This window comes from Suncus etruscus, chromosome 20 (assembly GCF_024139225.1).
Source record: "Suncus etruscus isolate mSunEtr1 chromosome 20, mSunEtr1.pri.cur, whole genome shotgun sequence".
Classification (NCBI taxonomy): Eukaryota; Metazoa; Chordata; class Mammalia; order Eulipotyphla; family Soricidae; genus Suncus; species Suncus etruscus.
In genome coordinates, this window is record NC_064867.1 from 42,798,338 (window position 1) to 42,825,912 (window position 27,575).

The 27,575-nt window shown below is 45.0% G+C and overlaps 2 protein-coding genes across 8 annotated transcripts in view; one reads left to right on the top strand and one right to left on the bottom strand.

The window, feature by feature from the left end:
* Positions 1-7,227, top strand: part of MYH10 (myosin heavy chain 10) — a 160,193-nt gene extending 152,966 nt beyond the window's left edge. For all 6 annotated transcript variants that reach the window (XM_049766233.1, XM_049766236.1, XM_049766234.1 and 3 more), the window contains 3 exons: positions 2,645-2,753; positions 3,868-4,040; positions 5,535-7,227. In XM_049766233.1, the coding sequence (XP_049622190.1) occupies positions 2,645-2,753; positions 3,868-4,040; positions 5,535-5,679 (427 nt within the window). In that variant the 3' untranslated portion in view covers positions 5,680-7,227. The remainder of the gene's footprint in view (positions 1-2,644; positions 2,754-3,867; positions 4,041-5,534) is intronic.
* Positions 7,228-9,945: 2,718 nt separating this feature from the next.
* NDEL1 (nudE neurodevelopment protein 1 like 1) overlaps positions 9,946-27,575 on the bottom strand; it is a 38,658-nt gene continuing 21,028 nt past the window's right edge. Inside the window, exons 6-10 of one of the 2 annotated variants that reach the window (XM_049766303.1) lie at positions 26,059-26,232; positions 23,668-23,759; positions 19,564-19,715; positions 12,406-12,517; positions 9,946-10,449 (exon numbers count right to left, since the gene is read on the bottom strand). In XM_049766303.1, the coding sequence (XP_049622260.1) occupies positions 10,432-10,449; positions 12,406-12,517; positions 19,564-19,715; positions 23,668-23,759; positions 26,059-26,232 (548 nt within the window). In that variant the 3' untranslated portion in view covers positions 9,946-10,431. The remainder of the gene's footprint in view (positions 10,450-12,405; positions 12,518-19,563; positions 19,716-23,667; positions 23,760-26,058; positions 26,233-27,575) is intronic. The other variant, XM_049766304.1, reaches the window with a different exon arrangement.

Sequence of the window (27,575 nt, forward strand, 5' to 3'; positions counted from 1 at the left end):
CATATCCCTGAGCCTACTGGGGGTGATTTCTGAGTGTAGAGCCAGGAGCAGTCCCTGAGCGCTTCCGGGTATGACCCCAAAACTAAAAAATAAATAAAATAAAAAATAAGAATCCTGGTATGCAGGCTGCAAGCTAGTGAGTGGTATAAGTCTTCAAAGAAAGCTGATCTTGCCTGCCTTAGACTTAGCTGAAGCTTCTTATGCTGTGCCCCATGATTTGCTAAATGGTATAAGTCGGTTTTCCCAAGTTGGCATCCTCGAAAATGCTTCGTTAGCAAAGAAAAACACAACAGAAACAGCAGCTTTCCTTATCCCACGGGGAGGACTTGTTTTTTTCTATTCTTCTGTATTAAACCATTCTGAAATTTATGAGGAATGGCATGGTGCAGTTTGGGGCAAGCGTCGATAGAACTATTGGAATCTTTATGCACCATTTTGTGAAAGGAACTTAAGACCCAGACACGCAGGGCCTGTATTCAAGAGTTGAACCTGTTCCCTCACCCAGCATTCAGTAAATACAACTGCTCCACTGCATGCAAACAAAGCAAGGGTTTGTGGGTCCATTGTAGTTAACATGATATCTGACTCCATCACTTTGATATTTGTGTATTTGTCAAGGAAAAATAGAATTTTGTTTCTTTGATGGAGTTCCTTAAATACGTTCTTCACATGGGATTCTGTAGGTCTTTGGAATTAAGGTAACTTCTTTGATTTTAAACTAAAGAATGAGGGAAAGGGGCCGAAGAGATAGCATGGAGGTAAGGACAGTGGTTCAAATCCCGGCATCCCATATGTCCCTCGAATCTGCCAGGAGCTATTTCTGAGTGTAGAGCCAGGAGGAACCCCCGAGTGTCACTGGGTATGACCCAAAAACCAAAAAAAAAAAAAAAAAAGAAGAAGAAGAAGGAAGGAGGGAGGGAGGGAGGGAGGGAGGAGAAATTGTTTTTGCAATGCCAGAAATTGAACCCAGAGCCTCAATTATGCAAGACGTGTAATGACCAATGAACCAAATTTCAGTAAATTTTAAATTGAAATGGACACTAGACTTTATACTGTTTTGTTTCTCTGGGCTAAATTTCAATCCAAGAAATCAACAAAGGTAGCTTATGTAACAGCTTGTGTAGGAAATATTACATTTTTTTATGCTTTCTCTTTTTTTAATATATAAAATCTTTATTTAAGCACCATGATTACAAACATGATTATAGTTGGGTTTCAGGCATAAACAGAACAACCCCCCTTTACCAGTGCAACATTCCCACCACCCATGCCCCCAATCTCCCTCGCCCCCCATCCTGCCTGTATTCGACACAGGCATTTTTCTTCTCTGATTCTTTAACATTGTCATGCTAGTTGTTAGTGTAGTTATTCTGTAAGAGCATTTACCACACTTGTGGTGAGCTTCAAATTGTGAGCCAGTCCTTCCAGCCCTTCCAGCCCTTCACTCTATTGTCTCTGGGCCTTATTACAGTAATGTCTTTATTTTCTTAAAACCCATAGATGAGTGAGACCATTCTGCATCTTTCTCTCTCTCCCTCTGACTTATTTCACTCAGCATGATAGATTCCATGTACATCCATGTATAGGAAAATTTCATGACTTCATCTCTCCTGGCAACTGCATAATATTCCATCGTGTATGTTGTGTATGTAAATATTTTGGGGGATTACTATGTTGCTCACCCTAATCTGTGCCCTACCCTAGGGTGTGACCTGGCATTCTGCCCCCACCCTAGGGTAGGACCTGATTCTGCTTCCACCATTGGTTGGTATCTGATCCCACCATTGGGTGGGACCTGACTCTAGAGTATAAGAGCAAGGGTCTGTGGAAGGCGAGGAGCTTTTTTGCTGGCTGGAACTGAATCTGAGTCTTTGGACTTCAGTTTTGTCCATCCGAATAAAGCAAATATTTCCACGAGCCTGATTGTCTGCGAGCTGTTTACCCGCCGTTTCACCTCAGAACCGTGGGCTAGACAGGGTGGCAGACGCGTGCTCCGAGCTGGAAGAGAAGGGCCTCATTCTCCATCCCACCATCAGTCAACCTCTTCAGGGGCTGACCTGCTACAGTGTATATGTACCACAGTTTCGTTAGCCATTCGTCTGTTGAAAGGCATCTTGGTTGTTTTCAGAGTCTGGCTTTGTAAATAGTGCAGTGAATAAAGGTGTGAGGAAGGGATTTTTGAATTGTATTTTTGTGTTTCTACGGTACATCCCTAGGAATATTACATTTTCTGTTTGCCATATTCATAAATTTCAAAGGCAATCCATATTTTGATCAGAGGGAAAAATTTCTAGGCCCTGGAAACAATTTCAATATGTGTATCACCCTCTGGGGTGGGGGTAGATGTTAAAACTTTTCCTAGGGGTCAGAGAGATAGCATAGCAGTAGGGCGTTTGCCTTGCATGTTGCCTACCCAGGACTGACAGTGGTTCAAATCCCAGCATCCCACATGGTCCCGTGCCTGCCAGGAGTGATTTCTGAGCACCGCTGGGTGTGACCCAAAAAAAACATTTTCCTAGGTCTGGAGCAATATAGTAAAGTAAGGTGTTTGCCTTGTTTAATCCCCAACATCTGACATGAGCCCTGCCAAGCATGATCCCTGAACACAGTCAAACAAAAAAACTAAAATTTCCTTTTCCAATAGGGAACGAGCGGCTGCCAACAAACTAGTGCGCCGTACAGAGAAGAAGCTGAAAGAAATCTTCATGCAGGTGGAAGATGAACGCCGACACGCAGACCAATATAAAGAACAGGTATGGGAGAAGCAGGGCAGTGGGCTCGTCTTTCAGCTAGGCACTGCCTCCGCAGGAGACTTGCAGAAAAAGCCAAGTTCTACTTTGGACGAGCTAAATGAAGAAAATGCTATTTGAAGCTCTTCATTCTCACGTTATTTCTCATCGTAACCAGGATTTTCTGGGTGATAGGGATGCCAAGGTGATGTGTCCCTTGGAGCCATCAGGCATAAAAAATATGTTGGAGGGCTTTGAGATCACACCGTCTCTGTCCCCCCGTTAAACTGCAGGTTTTTTGGGAATGCAGAGAACACTGCCTGTTGGGTTCACTGCCAGACCTCAAATGCATATATAGGAAGAGGAGGCAGTTACATTTAGCTGGTTGATGAGATAGATGGACACAGGAGCTGTGGTGCTGGGGATCAGATTAAGCCTTTGAGAAATCCCCATGGCCCCCAGGATATTTTGTCTGGAGAGTCAAGGGCATGTTCATCAGGACTTTAAGTTGTGGTCAAGTCTCCATTGGCATCTGGCATTCTTCCCTCTGCCACAAGACTTGCCAGTGTAGACACAGGAGGTAAAGCAGACAAAACAGGTGGACAGGATGAAAGACTCACTCACTACCTGTGGCCCAAACTCTTCTTTCCCTTCTCCCCTTTTCCTCTCCCACTTTTGCCATCTCAGCTGGCAACCCTGGGGGCAAAATTCAGGGTGTGTGTGAGATGGACCTTTAAGGTGTACTGGTCAGTCACTGAATAGCCATTCAAAGAGGGTCTCTTGGTTCTCTGATCAGGTCTTTCAGTACTTGAATCAAAGTAGATTATCCAAAACACCCACAGATTGAGAGAGATGTAGAAATATAACCTCTTCCTAGGCCTGCTGCAGTGTAGACTCTTTTTTGTATACTAAGCCACCATTTTTCCTGTAGAAAATTATGGGTTAAAATGGAGTTTTGGTATTTTTTTTAAATTCCCTCTAGTTCTGGAGCCACTGACTTTGCTCAGGATGGCGGGTCTCTGGGGGCACATGTGACTGTCATCAGTTGAGTGGCAGTTGTACCAAAGGGCTCAGGGTGGCAGCAACCGACTTGGATTCACCCGTATGGCTTGACTTGGGTTTGTCTAAATTCCCCAAGATGGAGAAAGCCAATGCCAGGATGAAGCAGTTGAAACGCCAGCTGGAGGAGGCAGAGGAAGAAGCGACCAGGGCCAATGCCTCGAGGCGCAAGCTCCAGCGGGAACTGGATGATTCCACCGAAGCGAATGAGGCCCTGACCCGTGAGGTCAGCACCCTGAAGAACCGGCTACGGTCAGTGACCCTGAACAGTACTTTAAGAGTTACTCAGTCATACAAAGTCTACCCAGAGCTTGCAAAAACAGCTATGGATGTGGGTTTTACTGGTCTGAAAATTTCCTTAAGGATTTATGTCCCTGTGGACCAGAGCAATACTACATCAGGGAAGATGCTTGCCTTGCATCTGGCCAGCCCACCTTTGATCCCCAGCATCGCATGGGGTCCCAGGAGCCCCTCAAAAGCACCAATGAGCACTGCTGGGAAATAAAAGAATAGAATAAAAATAGGATAGCCAGTTCTTGTGAAGTCAGTTCCCTTCTCCGTTAGCACTATTGTTAGACATCTTTCCACAGACCAAATTCATGTCCCACTTTGGTATACAGTGAACTTAAAATGACATAAACTTAAAATAACATAAATGATAGTTATCAGAAATGCAAGTGGGGGACAGGAGAAGTAGAATACAGCAGGTAGGGCACTTGCTTTACACACAGCTGATCCCTTTCGATCCCCGCACCTCGTATGGTCCCCCAAGCCCACCGGGAGTGATCGGTCATTGGGCTAATATTCTTCTAGGAATAAGCCACACACAAAAAATTGCAAGAGATCTTACGAAGCCCATAAATTGTATCCATAATATTTAATTCATCTTTTTTACCATTTCTTCCATAGACAACCATATTGGTTTTTTTTTGGGGGGGGGTATTTTTATTTGTTTTTAATTAAATTTATTTTAGACACTGTTGTTTACAGGGTTGTTCATAATAGCTATTTCTGATATTCAATATTCCAGTTAACTCTACTGCCAATGTAAAATTCCCTACACTCAGGTACAAGTCATCTACTTCATAGTGCTTGGTACAGCTAAATGGTAATGGAATTATCAGAGACAAAATACTTCATTAGAGAAAATTGGTTGTTTGGGTTTTCTGTTTGTTTGATGGGTTGGTTTTTGGGTCACTCTTGCCTCTGCGCTCAGAATTCACACCTGGCAGGTTTAGGGAACCATATGGGATGCCAAGGGTAGAATCCAGGTCCATCCCAGGTTGGCTGGTGCAAGGTAAATGCCCTACCTGCCACTCCAGCCCCAAGAAAAAATTGTTAAAAATTGTGATATCATACAACAGGATCTTATGTCATTGGATGAAGGTCTACTAAGGTGGACATTGATAGTTGAGTGTTCAGTTGTTCATAGATAGCCATATGTTGGTTCTACCCACCATTCTCGGGCCACGGGTGAAAAATTGCTTACCTGGAGGCCCATTAAGATAAAGGATCATCTTGGGGGGAGATGTGGACACAGAAGGAAATTAAGATCAGAAAATGGTTGAGAAAACTGTGCTGCTGATATTTGTGGGCAGGCAAGAGCAGAGATGAAACCATGCAAAGCCTTTCCTGCTCACCACAACCACCCCAGGCTGATCGTGTCCTTGCGGCAGGCCTGGAAGAAGTTCTGAGCCTGTCAGTCTCTCAACCTTTCCCCACGTATGTCTGCTCTTTTCTCTGCAGGCGGGGTGGCCCGATCAGTTTTTCCTCGAGCCGATCTGGACGGCGCCAGCTGCACATTGAAGGGGCTTCCCTGGAGCTCTCAGACGACGACACCGAAAGTAAGACCAGCGACGTCAATGAGACGCAGCCCCCCCAGTCAGAGTAAAGTCAGAGGAAGCAAGCGGAGGCGATCCAGTGGGACACGCAAGGACTCACCCAACCCAGCTGCCTTGGGGCCGCCTAGAGCTTTAGAAAATGGGCCAGCTGTGGGATTCCTGCCGGAAAGATCTCCTGTGTCTTAAGGCTCTCCAGCCTATACATACTGTATTCTGCTTCAGACATAGGTACAACCGCTCCCCTTTTTTATATATATAAGTATATATATATAAATATATACACACACCCCCGAAACATGCACATGTTAAACAGAAGTGTCTCACCACTGCATCTATTTTCCATATATTCATCCGGAGCCCATTTTCTAATACGTGTTAAGAAGAAAACTTTTTCCAGCCAACTCCAGACCCCCGTTGCCAGTCACTGGGTTCGTGGAGCAGCCCCGTGGTTGTCGCTCGGTCACTCTGCATGCTCTCTGTCGTAAGGACAGGTAACTTAGTTCTGTGTCGCGTGGCCCCCCCAATCCTCAGCCACACACGTACGTCGTCTCTTAGGACGTGATGGACCTAAACTGCACTCGTATCTCATTTCCTTCCGCTAATGATCAAACACTATTTCAGTGAGCAAACTGTGAAAGGGACTCGGGAACAATTCGGAGGGGTGGGTGGGACTGGGGAAGGCGACATCCGTTTGGGATTCGTCTGAGACGTGCCTGTCTCCCAGAGGCGGTGTCCCCACATGTGTTGTCATGGCCTGCCCTGCGCATAGAGAGCATAGTTGCCACTCGCTCAGGAGCCAGCAGCGTGGGACCCTCTGCAGGAGTCGGTGCCAGGCGCGCCCCCCTCACTAGCCAGGCCCTCATGCCGACCGTGAAATTCAGCCGCTGCTTTCAGCCCAAAATGGGAAATACTGGTTTCGTGTCAGACGCGAGTTCCGTCTGTCCATGAGGCTCCGTGACCCTCGGAGACAGACGCCGCCTGCCTGAATGTGGACATGCCAGTGGATGTGAATCCTCTTCATTTTTTCCTTTCCCCTTCCCTCGGACAGTGTTCTAGCGACCATCTAGCATTCTGTATTTTTTTTTTTTGGTTGGTAGTTGAAGCAACTGACATTACAGAAAGTGCCTTAGACACTACAGTACTAAGACAATGTTAAATATATTATTTGCCTCTGTAACGATTTAATGTATTGCGTTCCGACTGCTCCGTATCATGTACCTCTCTCTAGTCAAAGTGGTATCCTCAACATTCAGTGACAACGAATCAGTGTTAACTATAGATCCTAGATCCTCCGATCCGTGCTTGAGAATACAGACCTTTTGGGTTCAAAGCTTTACCATCTGTCAGGAAGAATTGGTCCTGTGGGTTTAGAATCTTTGGTCTCCCTCTCCCCCCTTCATGAATTGGACTGGATGTTGACCACCAGACACCTACCTGACTGCAAATATCTTTTCTTGTATTCCCACATTTCTAGACAATGATTTTTGTAAGACAATAAATTTATTCATTATAGATATCCACGCCTGCTCTGTTTCCTTGGAGGAGAAAGCACCCATTGAGAATAAACAGACCTCAATAAACGAAACTAATCATGTGAACATGGAATTATTTTTTTCATCTTCTCGATCTTTTTTTCTCCTGCCATCCATTAATGATTGTGAGTCTTAAACTGCTGATTGTCAAGCCCCCTTTTGTTTGGAGAATACTATATTTCAAAAACTGTCAGATAATAAGCTAATAATTCTGTTCTCACTACAAGTCTTATTCTCAGCAGACCTTGGAGGAGTTACACTGAGAAGAAAAAGGCTGTCTGGCATAGTCCCAGATGTTGACAAGCACGCACCTGGGACCTAGATCTCTAACCAATGAGGTTCGTTTCTGGATTTGAATATTTTTAAGACTCCAGGGTTTCAGATATTTGGGGGACAGGATGCCCAGTAAAAATGCTTTGGGAGGCCACAACTGAGCCACAGCCTTGCAAGTGGCCTACACAGCCAGATTCAGTCTGCAGCAATCCCCAAGTACTGCCAGGTATGGCCCCCCAAAAAAGCTTTGGGCAGATTTAAGTGTTGAGACCCAAGGACATTCCATAGCAAGTTAGGTTGAGCACCCTCCAGTACAAGAGTTAGGGGTTACAAAATCCTGCGGATAATGCTGATTTTTTTTAAATTCCATGTCTGGTCTTGGTCGTATGGGGTATCTGTGCCCAGGTTTCTTAGAAGTAGTTGAGATGTAGAAAATAGGCTAGTTCAGGGGGTCTCAAACTCAATTTACCTAGGGGCCGCAGGGGGCAAAGTCGGGGTGATCCTTGAGTGCAAAATCAGTAGTAAGCCTTGAGCATTGGGGGGTGTGACCCAAACAACTAAAACAAAACAAAACAAAAAAAGATTCCTCTAGGGCAGAGAGCCAGGAGTTAGTTACCCCTGAGCACCACCGGATGTGACACAAAACAAAACAAAACAAAAAAACACAGCTGCCCCTTTCCTGGACCATATTTTCCTCACCCTGAAGGAGTGGTGCCTCCCAGTGGGCAGATGGGCCTCCCTGCGACAGCCCTCCCTGCAGTCGACTGGACACCAAATGTCGGGGCAAAATGGGCATCAGGCATTCTCAGCTGGAAAGGAAGAAAGAAATCCTTGGGAGGCCAGGGATGTGGATTTGAAGATGGGGCGCTCCAGGACTTAAGTGAAAGGATATTTTTAACTGTCCTTGCTTTAGTCCCTTCCCTACGTGCTGTGTTAGATCTGTGTGTGTATGAGGAGGACCGCAAAATGCGTAACCCCCTCCTCTGAACTCTTCCAAGGAGGATTGAAAAAGACACTGGAAGGTGTTGCGTGAGTCAGTGAGGACCTGGGAGTTTTCCTTGCAACTGTCCAGGCAGCCATTTTGTCACCGCACTCAGACCGCTGCAAGCATCTCTCGGTGTGACTTACAGTAAAATAGAAGTTTTGTGTTTATATATTTCTGCCCTTATAGTAACAAAACAATTCAGGGAATGTATCCCACTCACTGTTTCTTTGTAACTTAAATATTAGATTTATAAGCCAGAGAGACAGCGCATTTGGTTACCTGCTTGAGATGGTCCTCTGAGCATCACCAGAGACAGAAATTGTGAGAAGGAATATCCCCTCAGCACATCTGAGCTGGCCCCAAAACCAAAGGGGGAAATAAACTGATTCACTAGGTTTTCGTTTCGTTTTAAAACTAGTTTATTTATGCTTCGTCATAAGCAAACCATGTTCAGAAACTAATACATTCAGAATCCCTCAGTTTACACATTGTCTTAATACAAAGCCTGAGGGGTGAGAGAAACCCAGTTCCTAGTAACCACAAATCCCAGATCCCAGAACACCTAGAACCATTTGCAACGTATGACTTCGCCGACTGCCTCCTTCCAAGTCCCGGTCCTTCCCGTGTGCACATGGGGCCTGGGCTAGCACCAGAGTCAGCATGAGAACATGCAACGTACATCTGGTATCCCCAAAGGCCACCTGAATCGTCCTCCTGGCCCCCTTCCACAGCTACTCAACGTCTGCCTGCATCCTGGAGCCGAGCAGAAGTGACATTTAAGCCCGGCTTTGCAACTCCAGTCCTTCTTTCACAGGATGATACAAACTCAATAAAACAACGTCGGTTTTGCTTTTGTTTTTTTTACTGTGAAATTTATTGTTTCCACATTAAAAGATTTTTTTTGAGGGAAAGAATATTATTAGCCACGTGATGTTCTTCTTACAGCTGCCCAGAGTAGGACATGCCCGTATGAGTTCTGAATAAATAAAAGCTACAAAGCCCAAGGGAGAGACAAATATCTTAGGCAACAGTGTCCACAAACCTACATACAATAAAACAAATGTAAACAGTCGATGCAGCATGAACATAATCGAAGGATGTGCAGGGACAAACCTCTCACTGTCGGTCTGCTCGCAGGAGCCAGCCCTGGCCAGCCCCGGCATCGGGTCGCTCAGACCTTCGACAACTGGAAGGGCCCCGGAAAACAAAACTGGTCTGAAGATGCCGTGTGACTGGAAGACTAGAAGGTTGGCGAGGAGCTGCCACACCTCCTGCCCTTATCTGAGGCACATGGGGAGACTGCACAGAAGCCCAGCCCGTCTGGGCCCAGGCCCCAGGGGACCCCCCACCCGGGACTCGGGCAGGCCTTCCGCTGCTCGGGGAGACGTTTACAGAATGGAAACTGCCGAAGTCAAATCAGAAGGTGCAAAAACTGGGACCTCATTCGGTGGCCTTCCTCTGTGATAGCAAGGGGCCTACGTTGGGGGCAGGGATGAGTCGAGTTGGGGGATGCATGATCATGACCCCTGAGGAGGCCATGTGGTCAACCTGATTTGGGGAGCACGTCTAGGAAGATCTGCTGTGTCCTAAACACAATAAACCCTACGGGGTACAGCAGGACAGGAGAAGGAGGCTGGTATGAGAAATGGTACTTTTGCATCCAGTGACCAAGCAATACACACGGGTACCAACCACCTTGTGACCCACAAAAGTGCAATCATATGAAACCAACGGCACTACGGCGAGAAGAGATCAAAGCCGGTTTGGAGATCGCGTGGAGTCCCGGGCTGGGCGGACCCCGCGGCCGCCACCGCATGCAGCCTGCCCTGCCCTCTGCCGGCCCTGGGGAAGAGGCTGGGCCCAGGCACCCTGGAGTGAGGCGCAGGTGTCCGGGGTCACTGACGGAGGGCAGGAGGCCCCACCGGAGGCCGGGCACTCACACACTCAGAGGCAGCATACCCGGTGCAGACGACGGGCGCGAGGAGCCCAGACCAGGAGGAGCAGGAGCCGGGTCAAAGCCGTTTACTGCCCTGTGGGGGGAGCAGACAGAGAAGGGAAGGGGTTAGAGAAAGAGAGAGAGACTCATTGAAAAAGCACTCAACACACATCAAGAAATTCATTAGTCCTCGTTCCTGGCCCATAGGAGAACCCCAACTGCCTGAGGGGGCCTAGAAAGCCTCAGCGAATTAAAGGCTGAGCCTATGTGAATGAAACTGTCTGTTCCGGCCATGGCAGCCTGGTTTTCCCATCAGGAAACCAAAAGGCAACCATAAATAATAGTGCAATAAAAGCTGGAATAGTCTATGACCGTTAACAACCAATTCCAGTTGGAACAGCATAGGAAACTAGCCAGAAAGTAATTAAAACTAATTTGAGAAAAATAAAAAAGCACATTTACCAACTCTGTTCAACGATGACTATATGAGCAGAGAGTCCATATTTAGATTTTGGATTTTAAAAGATGCACAAACTATCTAAATAAAAACTGCATAAGGATACACACAGGAATTTAAAATCATGTATGCGGAGTCAAGTTTAATAACAGTTACTTTTTTCCCCCTGCGCTGTGGTAAATTGTTTAATTTTTTACGTTTTTGCTGTTTCTCACATTTCTAACAATATTTATAGGTATCTTGATAAAGGGGAGAAAAATAACTTGTTAACATTGTTTAGCAAGCAAACCCAGAGAGGTAAATTACTTTGCAGACTCACGAGCAGCGGACAAGGCCAGCACAGAAGCCTCAGCCAGAACCCAGCACTGAAAAGCCAGCACTGAGCATCAAGCCAGCCCCACCCACCGGGCAGCACAGCCAGAGAAGCAGCAAGAGCTGGAGGAAGAGACCTGAACACTCGCTCAGAAAGCCACTCCCGCCTTTCCTAAAAAAGGACCCCAGGAAACAGTCCTACTCGCAATATGGGAGAGACTGCATATGTGGTCAGCTGCAAGGGTCCAGTGTCCTCATGTGCCCACCACGGCTACCCATCCCATCCTCCCAGAGGGTCAAGAACTGAACGGAAGACTCAAGAGGTTCTCTAAATTCAAAGAAACTAAAATGCGCGCACACACGCGTGCACACACACACACTCACGTGCGCACGTCCAGCCAACAATCACTGTTTCATACACAGAAGAGGTATGATCCTATAAAAGATACGACCTTTGTCATATGCAAAAAGATATGACCTTCGACTAATTAAGGGGTAAAAATATAGTCAATGCCTGAAGAAACTAACTTCAAAGCTACTCACACACAGGCCATAAACAACAAGAGAAGCTCTGAAAAGTTTGATTCAGCGATAAATATCCCAAATTCTGGGCTCAAGAATTAGTACAGAGGGTAGGGTACTTGCCTTGCACATGCTAACCTGGGTTCACTCCCTGGCACCCCCATGGCTCCTGGGCCTGCCAGGAGTGATCAATCTATGAGTGCAGTACCTGAGCATCACAAGATGTGACCCAAAAATACAATAATAAATAAAATGAAAATTCTGTCCAAGAGAGAATCTAGAGAGGCCAGCCAAACATGGAGCAGCTGCTGGGACTACAGAGATAGTACCAAGGACAAGGTGCTTGCCTTGTACAAGGCCAACCTGGGTTTGAGGTTTGATCCCGGGAATCCCATATTTGGTTCTCCAAATACCACCAGAAATGGTTCCTGAGTCCACTAGTTGGAGTCACCCATTAGCACCAACAGGTGTGGCCCAAAACCCAAAATAAATCTAAAAAATAAATAAATGAAAGACAGAGCAACAGTGCTGAGCTCCACCCAAAAGGTCAGAAGTTCTAGTACAGCAAAGCTAATGGACACAAAACCACTTCCCTCCCTCAACAGAACTACTCCAGATATCTCCAGGCAGTAAGAGGGACACCAAGAGTCAAGTGTGATATTGAAGCAAAGTTGCATTTCACTGAAGATGTCCAAGGAAGGAAGCAACGAAGTTGTGTGAGGTGAAGGCTATCAAGAAAAACAACAGCTCCATACTCACCTCAATGGGTTTCAGGGGCAGCAACAGAGCCGGAGGGAAATGTCCCAGCGGATAACACAGGACTGAACGGAGAAAGGACAGGCAGGGATGGAGAGACAGATCTGGGACTCGTCTATGCAAAAAAGGTTCCAAACAAAATTTGGTTGGCCTTGCCAACCAAAATCTAGTTAGAGTCTGAAAAGATAGGGAACGCAGCTAAAAGTAAAAAGGGGTGACTTAATCAGGACAATAAATCCAATGCCAAAGAGAGAAAGGATGGAAACTGAGTCTGTCAAAGCACCCAGACAGGTCCGCCTGCGAAAGCACTAGAGAAGGGACGAGAGCTGGCTAGCACTATCCGAGAGAGCAGGCATGCAGAACGCACGCTCCTCGTTAGACGGAGAAACAGAACCTCAACACAGCTAGCTACAGCCAAATGGAATCCCCAGTTCACTCTGCCAACTCAAATGCATTCTTGCAAAAACAACTTTTCGGTATGTGGCCCCGTCTACCATTCCGATGTCCAAGAGAACACAAGAGGGAGGACCCACAGTCCTACCATCAGCGCCTGCTTTGAGGAAGCAGAAGACACTGAATTAAGAAACCCAGCAGTCCCATGAGTCAAACTGGATCAGAGCTTTGGAAGTGACCCTCAATTCTGCCTCCCTCCCCACATTCCTGGCCTCATCATGACAGTAATCTCTCAGTCATGCCATCAGGCTGGCAAGAAACAACTGCCCGGCTGCCCCACGAGGACTACAGCTAATCTGTTCTTGTTCTGCACGACTGAGCCAATAATATGGGTCTAGAGTCCAGTCAAACAGAAAGTTTCAAGCTCACTCTGGTGTAAGTTGGTTGAAGCAGAGTCAGCCCAGGCAGTTAGTAAACTAGTTTGTTAATGTGTCTTTCACCACACGCCATAAAGAGAAAGAACAAAAAAGGGCACAGCAAACAAATTCAATTACCCATGAACAACGAGGGAAATATGACTTTTTCTTGCCTAATAAAAAAAGGGGGGAAAAAACACATTAAAACAGTAATACAAATACTATTCTTATATCATGCCTTAAACTTTATTTATGCCCACCTGTACAAAGCACAGCCCAAGAAATCAGACTGATTCAAGACTAGGGTGACAAAAAGATTAAGTAGAAAAGATGGAGGAAAGAAATATAGTGAGAGGCCTTAAGTCTCTCCAAGATTGAGGTCTAGCTATATCATACAGACATGGAGGACCTAGCAGCTGGAAGAGGCAGAAATCCCTGAGAAATGGGCTCAGCACACCAGTTCTAGGCACTGGCAAAAATGATCACAACCCTCAAATAGCCAGAACTTAGAAAATAGTTTTATAGCATAAGGCAATAAATAAAAATAAGGTATAATTTTGTGTGTGACTTCACTGCACCTGAAGATTTTGAGGCAAGAAAGCAAGCTTAACCCTATCGAGATATCTCTGCAATGCACCAGAAGCCTACTTGTCCCAAATGATGCTTCTACCTTCATCCCAAACTAAGCTGCGAAGTCTCTAAGAACACCAGCAAAATTGGGGACGGCCCTGCAGACCCCTAGGAGTGAGAGGTAGAGCAGGACTTTTGTGCCCGAGGGCTTTTTCTTTCTCGTGCTGAAATTAAAACTAGACTTCAAGAAATGGCTTCTTTCCCTTTCTGACCTGGGGATTCCCTCCTTACTTTTCTAGTTGCTACCAAGGTCTTTATCTAGTAAATAGATCAGGAAAAAAGACCATAAGCAAGGAACCAGGCAGGACAAAGGAAGGAAAAATCAAAATAAAGTATAAGGGGCCGGGCGGTGGCGCTGGAGGTAAGGTGCCTGCCTTGCCTGCGCTAGCCTAGGACGGACCGCGGTTCGATCCCCCGGCGTCCCATATGGTCCCCCAAGAAGCCAGGAGCAACTTCTGAGCGCATAGCCAGGAGTAACCCCTGAGCGTCACAGGGTGTGGCCCAAAAACCAAAAAAAAAAAAAATAATAAAGTATAAGACGGAAAAACCAAACATGGATCATCTTGTTCTGCCTCACAAACTGAGGGGGAAACAGGTGGGTGGTACCAGAGGCAAGCAGTCTCACGAACATCAGTGGAAATAAAAAATGGTGAGACCTAAATACCCAACCCAAAGTCATTGACAATAGAATCAAGAGACCCAAACTTCAACAAGCTCTACCCAAAAGGGACCTGTTACACTAGCAGTCCAGGGGGCTGAGGATGGAGAGATGGAATGTATGCTGGAAAGAGGGGCAGAGAGGAAGGTCAACATGGTGGTGAGAATGGCCCTAATTCTCTGGCACTATGTACCTCAAATACAACTGTGAAAGACACAGTGGGCTCAATAAAAATTATTTTTAAAAATACACCAGAATTGTACTCAGGAAAATGGCGAGAAGACATGTATTGATCATATCTATATACAAATATAAATACTAGCTAACTAATTTGTAATACAAACTAAAAACTTGCAAAAACAGACCTCCCAATTTCTATAGAACAGTGCAGTAAGATATTTACCTCCTGAAACCAGACACTCTAACTAGGAAAGCACATTTCCAGGTTTCATTTGGAAAATAATGCTTAAACTTGCATCTAGAATGGCCCTATGGGGACAAAGACTGCCACAGGGCCCAAGGCCCTCTCCGAGTTTTAGGGAGTACTGAATCGCCCTACATCTACACAACATGCAGAGCCTGAGTTCACCTCTAAAAGTCGCTGTTCTGGGGCTGGAGAGATAGCATGGAGGTAAGGTGTTTGCCTTGCATGCAGAAGGTCATTGGCTCGAATCCCGGCATCCTATATGGTCCCCCGAGCCTGCCAGGAGCGATTTCTGAGCTTGGGGCCAGAAGGAACCCCTGAGCTGCCGGGTGTGACCCCCAAAAATAAATAAATAAATAAATAAATAAATAAATAAATAAATAAATAAATAAATAAATAAATAAAAATAGCTATTCTACAGCTTTCAGTCTCTCTAGACAATAGGCAGAGTAAGCCTGAAATGTCAGAGATCATCATGACTGTTATCAAAAGTTTTTACAGGCCAAGTAACCTACCAATTTAAGACTTGTGCCTCTTCTCACATTTTTTTTTTGTTTTTGTTTTTGGGCCACACCCGGTGATGCTCAGAGGTTACTCCTGGCTATGTGCTCAGAAGTCACTCCTGGCTTGGGGGACCATATGGACGCCGGGGAATTGAACCGCGGTCCGTCCAAGGCTAGCGCAGGCAAGGCAGGCACCTTACCTCTAGCGCCACCGCCCGGTCCCTCTTCTCACATTTTAAGGCCCATATATGACTACAGACAGAGAATAGCTTTACTGTAAATAATTAAATTTCAAGAAGAAATCATGAGGCAAAGTTTCCAACATTAAATAAAATTATACCTCAACATTCCCTCTATTATTTAGGAGAAATGTCCACTCTAAAGTAAATCTGTTTATTCCATTTACTGTTCCACTGTTTTATTTTATACAAAAGAGGCACTCCTGCCTTGAGGAATATTTATTTTATATGTACACAATTCCCCCCAAAAGAATTCTTGAAAGTTAAAGCTTGATAGTTGTGGGTGTACCTATTTAAAACCCTAGACCCACCCTTTTCTGGGAGGGGTCTTGGGAACCGGATAGTAGGTGTAACCTTACCTGCTAGACCCTCCCATTCCTGGGAGGGGTCTGGGAAATGTTATATAAGGCTTGGACCAAGGGAATTCGGGCCCTTTTGGCTTTTTGCCCTTTTGGCTCTTTGCCCTTTCTGTGCTGCTGTGCGCTCTGGCTTCTGGGTTTCTGTGTTCTGGTCTTTGACCAGCATGGAGCCCAAAGGAAAGATGGCTGAAAGGAGTTTAGATGCAGGGCCAAGAATAACTAGTGCTTAAAAGGTTATGAGATAGGCCACACACATGTGGTGAATAGGCCATGAATAAAGTTAATGCTTCCTGAAGCCTGCCTGTGAGTGAGTCTTGATTACGCCATCACCTGGGCCTGGAACCCGCCAGCTGGATGGGGGATGAAGCCACGTGGCTGGAGCCTAAGCACAAAGGCCTCCATCCATCGCCATCCAGCCCCATCGTTAATTATTTCACACAACATCTGGCGCCCGAACAGGGACCTGAATCCTGGACCCAACAAAACAGCGAAAATGGTGAAATTTCTGCTCTTCTGTTTCATTTTGGCTCTTTTCAAATGCAGTCAGCCCAAAGGGTTTGGCCACGTGAAGCCATGTTCAAATATGGCCGTAACCCCTTCTAGGGAAAGAAGGGCAAATAAAACAACAGAGGTGAAAGCTTGCATCACCTCCAGCCCAGGCCCAGGCCCAGAACTGAAACTTTGTTACAAGAAACAAAAACCTCGGCCTGTAAAAAAACTAATTAAAAGCTTAAATTGGAAACGGAGGAAAAAAAAGACTGTATTTAAAGTGGACTGATTTTCTAATAACAACCTTCAGCTTAAATTTGGATTTCGGCTTTGGAAATTTCGGACTGAACTTTTAGTTTAAATAACTTTGAACTTTGAACATCCAAAAGCCCTCTGCAAAAGCTGTGGCCAAAAACTGGCTTGCTAAGTGCTGCCCTGAGGGAAAAGCGGCGAAAGGTTATCAGCCCAGAAGCAAAAACGCCTCAGCTCAGCTTTGCTCCGTGGCAAACCTGAAAACCTGCAACCTCATGGTCTACTGAAAACCTGCAACCTCATGGTCTACAGAACGTGGTAAGATCAGCGTGGAACAAACCAACATCTGAACTTTAAAAGTTTACAGAAGCCACGTGGTGAAATCAGCGTGGAACAAACCAGCATCTAAACTCTAAAAGTTTACAAAAGCCACATGGTGAAATCAACGTGGTGAGATCAGCGAGAAACAAATTAATAATTTAAACTATGATTTTAGGTGTAGGAACTTAGCAGGTAATTTTATAGTTTACTCATAGTTGGTGATGGAATAACTTTTAGTTAGTGGTTAAAAAAATAAAAATAAAATGTCTACACATTTATTAAACAGATTCATGACTTACTATTTTAGGATAATCCTTCAAGAAAAAAATATATATGCCTCAAGGGAGAAAGCTCCTTTTGATGTTTGTTTTGTCCTTGGGCACACGCAGTGATGTTCAGGGGTCACTTGTAGCTCTGCACGCACAAATCACACCTGACAGACTTGGGGACCAAATGGAATGAATGCCAGGGTTCGAAACTAAGTTGGCTGAATGCAAGGTAAGAGCCCTCCCCTCAGTGCTATATCACTCCAACCCCGGAAACACTTAAAAGAAATGCAAACACGTCAGGGCTGAAAATATAATACGGTGGGTAGGGAGTTTGCCTTGCACATAGCCGACCTGACATCACTAGGTGTGACCCCCACCCCACAAAATATAATAAAAGAAAGACACCAGAACACTATGATGAACAAAGACTTTTTAAAGTGAAATAGTACCAAATCATTTCTTCCATAACGTAAGTCAATAGTGACTGGGATGAATGAAAAATGTGAAATTCTTTAAGAAACTGGAATTTTCTAGAGTTGTGTCTCGACTGGTTTTACAGAGTAAGAATAAGAAGCATCCTCTGTAGTTTATAGCAGAGACAGGGCCAGTGGATTCTACTACCTTTAATTCCTAACTCAATCACAGCTCCCTCACAGTAGCAGATCAGCCTTCCCAAGGCACAAGGTCCTACCTAACTGGCATGAAGGCTCTCCAGTGTGAGAGCTTGGCTGTGTAGTGTTAGCAGCCTGAGTTCTGCTTGACTGGACAAGAACAGTACACAGTGATATGGAAAGATAACAGCAATATTTAAGGCGTGTTATAGAGCAATATTCAAAATATAATTCTGTTCTGAAGAACTAATACAGCAGAAAAGACCCTTGCTTTGTCTGCAACTAAACCTGGGTTCGATCCTTGCCATCTCTATGGCCCCCTCCACAAGCCCGGCCAGGAATAAGTCCTAAGCAGTATTGGGTATGGCCCAAAATTTAAACCAAAAGATATATATGCATATTTTATAATGACATGACATTATAGACATGCCCCAAGGACTCACAACTAATGTGATAAATCAAAAAAGTTTCTGTTTTACTCCGTGTACTTCTGTACTGACTGGTCTTTTATATGCAGCATTCAAAGTATACCATAGCTAGGGCCAGAGCACAATGGGTAGGGCGTTTGCCTTGCACACAGCCAACCCAGGACAGGTGATAGTTTGAATCCCAGCATCTCATTTGATCTCCCAAGCCTCCCAGAGACGATTTCTGAGCACAGAGCCAGGAGCAACCCCCCCGTACCATCAGGTGTAACCCAAAAACGAAAACAAAAACACTATAGCCAGGCCATAGGGATAGTAAAGCAAACAGGGCATTTAACTTGTACCTGGCAGACCAGATTCAATCCCCAGCATACCACCCAGCACACCCCAAGCTCCACCGGGACTAATCTCTGAGTGCATAGCCAGAAATAAATCCTGGGCACTACTGGGTATGACCAAAAACCAAAAGGAAAAAAGAAAAGAATATATCACGGCTTCAATTTTATAGCACAGATTTTTTTGTTTGTTTGTTTGTTTTTGGGCCACACCCTGTGACGCTCAAGGGTTACTCCTGACTATGCGCTCAGAAGTTGCTCCTGGCTTCTTGGGGGACCATATGAGACGCCGGGGGATCGAACCGCGGTCTGTCCTAGGCTAGCGCAGGCAAGGCAGGCACCTTACCTCCAGCGCCACCGCCCGGCCCCAGCACAGATTTTTAAGTCCTCAATTCTCTCAAAGAACATCTTCTCGTATAAAAATTGCCTCCCAAACACTATTTGCTACAGTGGTTTTCTATTTTCCTGAAACCTTGAAGCTGACGGTTTGCAATGTGCGCATACACAAATGTTAAGAGGCTCTCCTCTACCATTAAGCAGTATTCGCTGAGAAAGTCTGTTAGCCACCAGCACCTTAAGAACAAAATCATATCATAATCCTGTGTAATCCCCAGAGCTCAATTCTGCTACGTTTACGCACGCTTCAGTCAGGTTGCCAGAGTACATTCTCCATGGGGATAAAAAGACAACAGATTTCACGTCCCCCGAGATTTAAAGGGGAGCACAGACTGCAGGTAGGTTTATGAAACTGAGTGTTCCCTTTCGAAGGCTTCAATAATCTCAATCATTTACATGGTCACTACTCAAATTCTTTCACCTGAAGCTGGCAAGACTTACCCTTTGTCGAAGAAAGAGGTATGCCCTGATGGAGAGAACTTTGTGCCGTTGCTGCTCATCATCCCACAGTTGACATTCCCTGAAATATAGGATTTCCGTGATGCTTGGTCCTTTGCGAAATTCCTACAAGCTGCTAGTTTGGATTCTAAGGCCTGCGAAAAGAAGGATCGATGGTCAAAATAAGAGTCACTCATCGAAAATGCGGTTTCTGACCATTTCTTTTTCTTTTATTTCATTTCGTTGTTTTTAATGGACCTGTATTTAAGCACCATGGTTACAAACACGTTTGTCGTTGGGTTTCAGTTATAAAAAAGGACACCCCCATTTAGCAATGCAATATTTCCATCACCAATGTTCCCCCCCATCTCCCTCCTTCCCCAACCCCTGCCTGAATTCAAGACAGGCATTCTACTTCTCTCACTCACTACCACTGTCATGATATAAGTTGTTAGTGCAGTTATTTCTATAACTGCACTCACCACTCTTTGTGGTAAGCTTCAAGTCATGGGCTGGTCCTTCCTCTCTCATCTCTATTGTCTCTGGGTATTATTACAATAATGTCTTTTATTTTTCTTAAAACCCATAGATGAGGGGCCGGGCGGTGGCGCTAAAGGTAAGGTGCCTGCCTTGCCTGCGCTAGCCTTGAACGGACCGCGGTTCGATCCCCACGTGTCCCATATGGTCCCCCAAGCCAGGAGCAACTTCTGAGCACATAGCCAGGAGTAACCCCTGAGCGTTACCGGGTGTGGCCCAAAAACCAAAAAAAAAAAAAAACCCATAGATGAATGAGACTATTCTTTGTCTCTCTCCGTCTTGCATAAGAGTTTCCATGTCCATCCATGTGTAGAAAAATCTCATGACTTCATCTCTCCTGACGACTGCATAATATTTCATTGTGTATATGTACCCCAGTTTCTCTAGCCAATCATCTGTTGAAGGGCATCTGGGTTGTTTCCAGATTCTGGCTATTATAAATCGCGCTGCAATGAATATAGGTGTGCAGAAGGTATTTTTGGGTTGTGTCAAGCCATTTCTTTATAGAGGAAATGTTTGAGGCTTGGGAAGTTACTGGGAAGAACACATACAGGAGCCGTTCTGAGCTCCATTCTGGGCACTACATGGTGTATACCCATGCTCCCCAGCACCATAATGGAAAAGAAGTAGCCCCAGATGTTGACTCTATTTCCAAGCTCATGGTATTTCATTTATTCCACACACATTCCTGAGCAATACAGACATAGTTCTCACCAGACAATTAGGAAAACTCTGGCACAAGTAGAAACAGCGCAGGTCTCCTGACCCTATCCAGCTTTCCACTGTTTCTTTCTACAATGTGAACCATTAGTTGGTCAGGTACAGAGGAGGAAAAAATCAAGGGAGAATGTTGAAAGCAAGTACCATAAAAGTTGTAAATAGGGCCCGGAGAGATAGCACAGCGGTGTTTGCCTTGCAAGCAGCCGATCCAGGACCAAAGGTGGTTGGTTCGAATCCCGGTGTCCCATATGGTCCCCCGTGCCTGCCAGGAGCAATTTCTGAGCAGACAGCCAGGAGTAACCCCTGAGCAATGCCGGGTGTGGCCCAAAAAAAAAAAAAAAAAGTTGTAAATATATGTAAGTTGAGAATTTGTTTGGGGGCCACGCCCCCCAAAGGTGCTCCGATCTCACTCTGGCTCTGTGCTCAAGGGACACTCGAGATAAACCTGTAAGGGATCAAAGTTAAGTGCCTTATTTGGGGTACGCTCTAAGCTCAATTGAGATTTTCTTGTTTTGTTTGGGGGCCACACTCAGTGGCGCTCAGTGTTTGACACTCGAGACAAGCCTGTAGGGATCAAAGCTGAGTGCCTTATTTGGGGTACACTCTAAGCTCAATTGAGATTTTCTTGTTTTGTTTTGTTTTGTTTGGGGGCCACACCCCGTAGCATTCCTGGCTCTGTGCTCAGAAATCGCTCCTGGCAGACTCGGGGAACCATATAGGATGCTGGGAATCAAACCAGGGTTCACCCCAGGTTGGCCACATACAAGGCAAACACACATACCAATCGACGTGCTATTGCTCCGGCCCCATCTGTTGAGACTTTTCAATGCAACCAATGCTTATAGAGTTTTGATCCTTTCTACTTCATCAAAATAACCAAGTGCATTCACATGAAGTTAAAAGCTATTCTGACAGAACACTGTAAAATGTCTGACAGATACCTATCATTTTTGGCCTATAATTAACTAACCAGAAAATTACACTAACTCTTTAAGAATTTGCCTTGGGACTGAGAGACATACAAAGGTCATGTGGCTACAGCCAGGACCCTGGTGAGAACCATGGCACCCAACACCAACAGGCATGCGCTGAGCATCCACACAGGTTGTGCCCAACCCCTCCAAAACAAGAATAGACCTCTGAAGAGTGCCTTTTTTCCTACAAAACTTAGTTTACACAGAAGAGTGGCCAGGAAGGACAGACCCTTGGGGAGAAAAGCAAGTGCTCTAGAGACGGGTGTGGTGTTGGAATGATGTTTTAAAACACCGTGATCCTGGTACCTTAATAAAAGTTTATAAATACTAAAAGTTTAAAAATGGGGCTGGAGAGATGGAGGGAGGGCATTTGCCTTGCATGAAGAAGGACGGTGGTTCTAATCCCGGCATCCCGAGCCTGCCAAGAGTGATTTCTAAGTGTAGGGCCAGGAGGAACCCCTGAGCACTGCCCGGTGAGACCCCAGAGCGGTTGCGCAGCAGCTTTTGCCTTGCAGGCACCTGACCTAGGACAGACCGCAGTTAGATCCCCCAGTGTTCCATATGGTACCCAAGGCATAGCCAGGAGTAAACCCTGAGCATCACCGGGTATGCCCAAAAACAAGCAAACAAAAAAAAAAAAAAAATCAAGGCTAGGGATAATATGACAAAAAAAAAAAAAATCAAGGACAAAATTCTGAATATCTATACTAAAAGGATTAGCAAAATAATAACCCAACAGCTGACCAAGAAAGGGTGGGAATGGCAAAATAATTATATCATAAAAGCAGAAGTAAAAAGACACTTTAAAGAGTAAAGGGTAGGAAAAACACAGAAGGCTTTAGAGAAAGTATTTTAGAAAAAAATGGTGGCTCCACAAAGTAGAAACAATCATAGAGAACAAAAGAATGTCCAATGGGACTCAAACTCAGAGAATAGCAACAGTAAGAGGGAAGGAGGAGAGAGGGAGGGACGTAAGGAGGGAAAGGGAGGGAGAGAGGGAGGTAAGGAGGGAAAGGCAGGGAGAGAGGGAGGGAAGGAGGGAGGGTTGAAGGAGGAAGGGAGGGAGGGAGGAAGGAAGGAAGGGAGAAAGGAAGGAAGGGAGGGAGGGAGGAAGGAAGGGAGGGGGAGGGAGGGAGGGAGGGAGGGAGGGAAGAAGGGAGGGAAGGAGGAAGAAAGGAAGGGAGGAAGGAAGGGAGGGAGGGAGGAAGGAGGGAGAAAGGAAGGAAAGAAGGGAAGGAGGGAGAGGGAGGGAAGGAGGGAGGGAATGAGGAAGAAAGGAAGGGAGGAAGGAAGGGAGGGAGAGAAAAAGGAAGGAGGGGAAAAAGGAAAGAAGGAAAGGAAGGAAGGAGGGAGGGAGGAAGGAAGGAAGGAAGGAAGGAAGGAAGGAAGGAAGGAAGGAAGGAAGGAAGGAAGGAAGGAAGGAAGGAAGGAAGGAAGGAAGGAAGGAAGGAAGGAAGGAAGGAGGGAGGGAGGGAGGGAGGGAGGGAGGGAGGGAAGAAAGGAGGGAGGGAGGGAGGGAGGGAGGGAGGGAGGGAGGGAGGGACACAAAAAAGAATACTTTCGCTTCTCAGCTTAATTAGTCTTTACTAGAAGAGAGCATCCTTTTTTTTCTTCCTTCAAGTCAAATTAACAAATAATATCTTGCTGGGGCAGGAAGAGAGAGTACAGTGGGTAAGGCATTTGCCTTGCATGTGGCTGACCCAGGTTCAATCCCAGGCATCCCATATGGTCCCCCAATATCTGCCAGGAGTGATTTCTGAGCAGAGCTATCAGTAACCTGAGCACCACTTGGCGTGGCCCAAACAAGCAAACAAAAATAATCATAATAAGACCTTGTTCATTTGAAATCTGTACAGATAAATGATGGAATACTTACCCCTACTTTCCGTAAAAGATCTCCCACAATGTTCAATGCTGATATCCTAGCAGAAGGGGTCAGTGGACTGGTACCAAAACCATTTGGTATAGCTAGAGGGAAATAAAACACAAATCATTAAATTAGCAGTGGTAACAGTATAAAATATTTTTACTATGTGTCAGTTTTGCCACATAACAATAATTATAATCTCAATTCATTTCATTAAAAGTTTAAATATTAGTCTCCTGTGGCTATTAAATGGCTTTTCTGCTTATCTCTATTTGAAAAGTCAATGACTGAATTCAAAAGGAATATTCTTTTTTTGTTTTTGTTTTTGTTTGTTTTTTTTTTTGGTGGTGGTGGGGTTTTTTTTGTGGTTTTTGGGTCACACCCAGAAGTGCTCAGGGGTTACTCCTGGCTCCAGGCTCAGAAATTGCTCCTGCAGGCACGGGGGACCATATGGGACGCCGGGATTCGAACCGATGACCTTCTGCATGAAAGGCAAACGCCTTACCTCCATGCTATCTCTCCGGCCCCAAAAGGAATATTCGTAATGTATATTCATCAGTTACTCTTTAAAAATGGCAGGTATGGGACCGGAGCAATAGCACAGCAGTAGGACGTTTGCCTTGCACGCAGCTGACTGACCAGGACAGACTTGGTTCAATCCCCAGCATCCCATATGGTCCCCCAAGCCAGGACCTTGAAGTTAAATCTTTGCTTCATTTGTGATCCCTGGTGCTAAGTGTGATCTCTAGAACACTGCGACCAGATGTTGGCATATGAAGCATGCAACATATGAGAAATACCATAACACAGACCTCCACTCTCTTCACCCATGATCAAAACAAACAACAGAGAGAGAAAATAGTTAATTTCCTACAAATTAGAGACCTTTTTTAAACAAATAAGACTATTAAAATAGTAGCTAGTCAAGCATAAAACAGAAGGAATGTCTATCACAGTCAATCTTACTTGATTTCAAGAGATCACTTTCTGTGTTATGAAAACTTCTAGTCTCCCAAGACATGTTAAGTGGCCAAAGCAAACAAAACTATTTTAAAACAACAAAACTATATCTATATATGACCACAAATCATGTAGAGAGACTAAGGGGGTATGTATAAAAAAGTAAACAAAATGGAAAAATAATTTCAGTGTTAATAAATTCTAAGTTACAAAGAGTACAAATGTTTTTACTTTTCTGTCTTCTTAAAACCCTATAAACTATTTAATACCATAATCAAAATAAATTTCCAAGAAGCAAAATAAAACAGATAAACAGATAAAAAAAAAATCTTTGACTTGGGCCAGGAAGAAAGAAATTAAAGGGTTAGGAAATATGCTATGCATGGAAGGTTTCCTTTCATTCCTAGCACCACACATTTCCCCAAGCATTGTCAAATACAGCCGTGAAGGTCCCTGAATAACACAGGAGATCAGTCTAGTGGCCTAGAGCCTCACCAGGGTGCCCTGTATCTGAGAAGCACCTCATCCTCCAGTCCTGCCATTCTACTGAACTTTTTCTTCTTCCTTTTTCCTACTCTTCCATTTTATTTTTTGGTTTTTCTTTCTATTTTTTCAATACCTTTGCTTTCCCTTATCTTGAAACCAATGTATTGTGATCAGTTATGTCAACTATGTGATGCATTTTCTTGAAATGAAAATAAATTAAAAAAAAAAAAAGCCCTAGCATCGAATGCCCAACCCACTTGGCTAAAATCACCAGGAATGCCACAGAGTCACTTGGGAAGCCCTCCCCCTGCAAAAAATAAAAAATAAAAAACAAACAAATCTTTTAACTTATGCCAGTGAGAAAGTTTGCAGTGGTAGAGCACATATGTGAAGTCCTAAATTCAACACTACATCTCCTAATCCAAGCACCAGACCATCAGGTTTACTGGGCCCCCAGGACCCACCTGGGAAAGGAGAAGAGAGGAGAGAAGGAAGAGAAGAAGGAAAGGGAGGGAAGAGGAAAAGAAAAGTAATGAAAAGGGAAAGAAAAATTTGAATTTTTAAAAATCACATTGCTTCCTATGTATGAGTGGCCCCAAAAAATAATTCTTCCTGGGGCCGGGAAGGTGGCGCTAGAGGTAAGGTGTCTGCCTTACAAGCGCTAGCCAAGGAACGGACCGCGGTTCGATCCCCCGGCGTCCCATATGGTCCCCCCAAGCCAGGGGCGATTTCTGAGCACATAGCCAGGAGTAACCCCTGAGCGTCAAACGGGTGTGGCCCAAAAACCAAAAAAAAAAAAAAAAAAAAAAAAAAAAAATTCTTCCTTCTGCATCGCATAGTCAGGATTTAACTTTGAAGCTGACAGTGTGGCTGGAACTTTAGGAATGCTTGTATCATCAACAAACCAGCTGAAGTTCATCTATCAGAGGAGGAGGAAGAAAAGAAACGACCAACCTTTTGGTGAGGGAAAAGTGTTTTCAATTCCTTTGCCTACGGGAGTAGCTGGCAAAGAAAGCGACGCCTGGACAGCGGAATCCATCTTCTCACAGTCTAGCGTTGGGGAACTGGGAGCAGACTTCCTGGTGACCTCCTGTTGTCTTTCTCGAACCGCTAGCTCTTGCCTTAAATCTGGAAAATGTCCAAATAGCAGGAACACTCACTAGGAGAAACAAAGGCTTCAAGCAAAGACACATTCGGCATTTTTTAGTTTTGTCTTTGGGTCACAACCAGCGATGCTGAGGTTACTCCTGGCACCGCACTCAGGAATTAATACCGGTGACGCTCAGGGGGGACCATACGGGATGCCGGGGACCAGTCCAGGTCTGCCGAGAGCAAGGCAAGCGCCCTCCCTTCTGTATCATCTCCCCATCCTTGCATAATCCCGCTTCAATGCCTTAAAGTCATTCTTCTTACAGCATTATTGCTCAGAAGCACATTTCCTAGTAAAACATTTAACCTCTACAAGGATATTACCTTTTAGAAATGAAAAATGCTATAGCTAAGGGCAGCAGTAGAGAATATGAACTGCATGTGAAGCCCTGAGTTAGAGGAGAACTGGTACTATAAAAAATATAGATCAAATACAAATAAAAATGCTACATTTTATTTTTTTTTGGGGGTCACACCCGGCAGTGCTCAGGGGTAATTCCTGGCTCCAGGCTCAGAAATTGCTCTGGGCAGGCACGGGGGACCATATGGGACGCTGGGATTCGAACCGATGACCTCCTGCATGAAAGGCAAACGCCTTACCTCCATGCTATCTCTCCAGCCCCTACATTTTATTTTTAAAGGTCATAACCAAGAGGCTATGTAGCGAGTAGGCCATTTCTGCCTTACATATGGCCAACCTGGGACAGATCAGGTTCGATCCCTGGCATCCCATAAGGTCCCTGGAGCCTGCCAAGAGTGATTTCTGAACGCAGAGCCATCAATAATTCCTGAGTGTCGTCAGGTGTGGCCCCAAAACCAAAAAAAAAATCATAAAAATTAAAATTTAAAGTCATAACCAAATAGTATAGTTATGCGGAAACAAAGCATAGTCCAAGGCAGAATTTGTACGGAACCAAAATGATACAGAAAAATATGAGCACTTCATTTGCTATTTTTATTTTGAGTCCACAGTGTTCAGGGCTTACTCCTGGCTCTGTGATTCAGGAATCAATCCTGGCAGAATTCAGATGACCAGACTGGTACCAAATGAGAAGTATGCAAGGCATTCACCCTCCTTCCTGCATACTATCTGTCCCCCGTTCCACAAAAAAATGGCTGGTTCAGCAGTGCAGTTAACATAATCTCAACAAAAGAAAAGGAAAAACCATATAACCATAGCAACTGATGCAGAGAAAAGTTTTTCATAAAATTCAGCATCCATTCATGATTATTTTTTTGCTTTTTTTTTTTTAGGACACACCCAGCTGTGCTAAGTGCTTACTTATTCCTGGCTCTGCACTTAAAGATCACTCTTGGCAGGC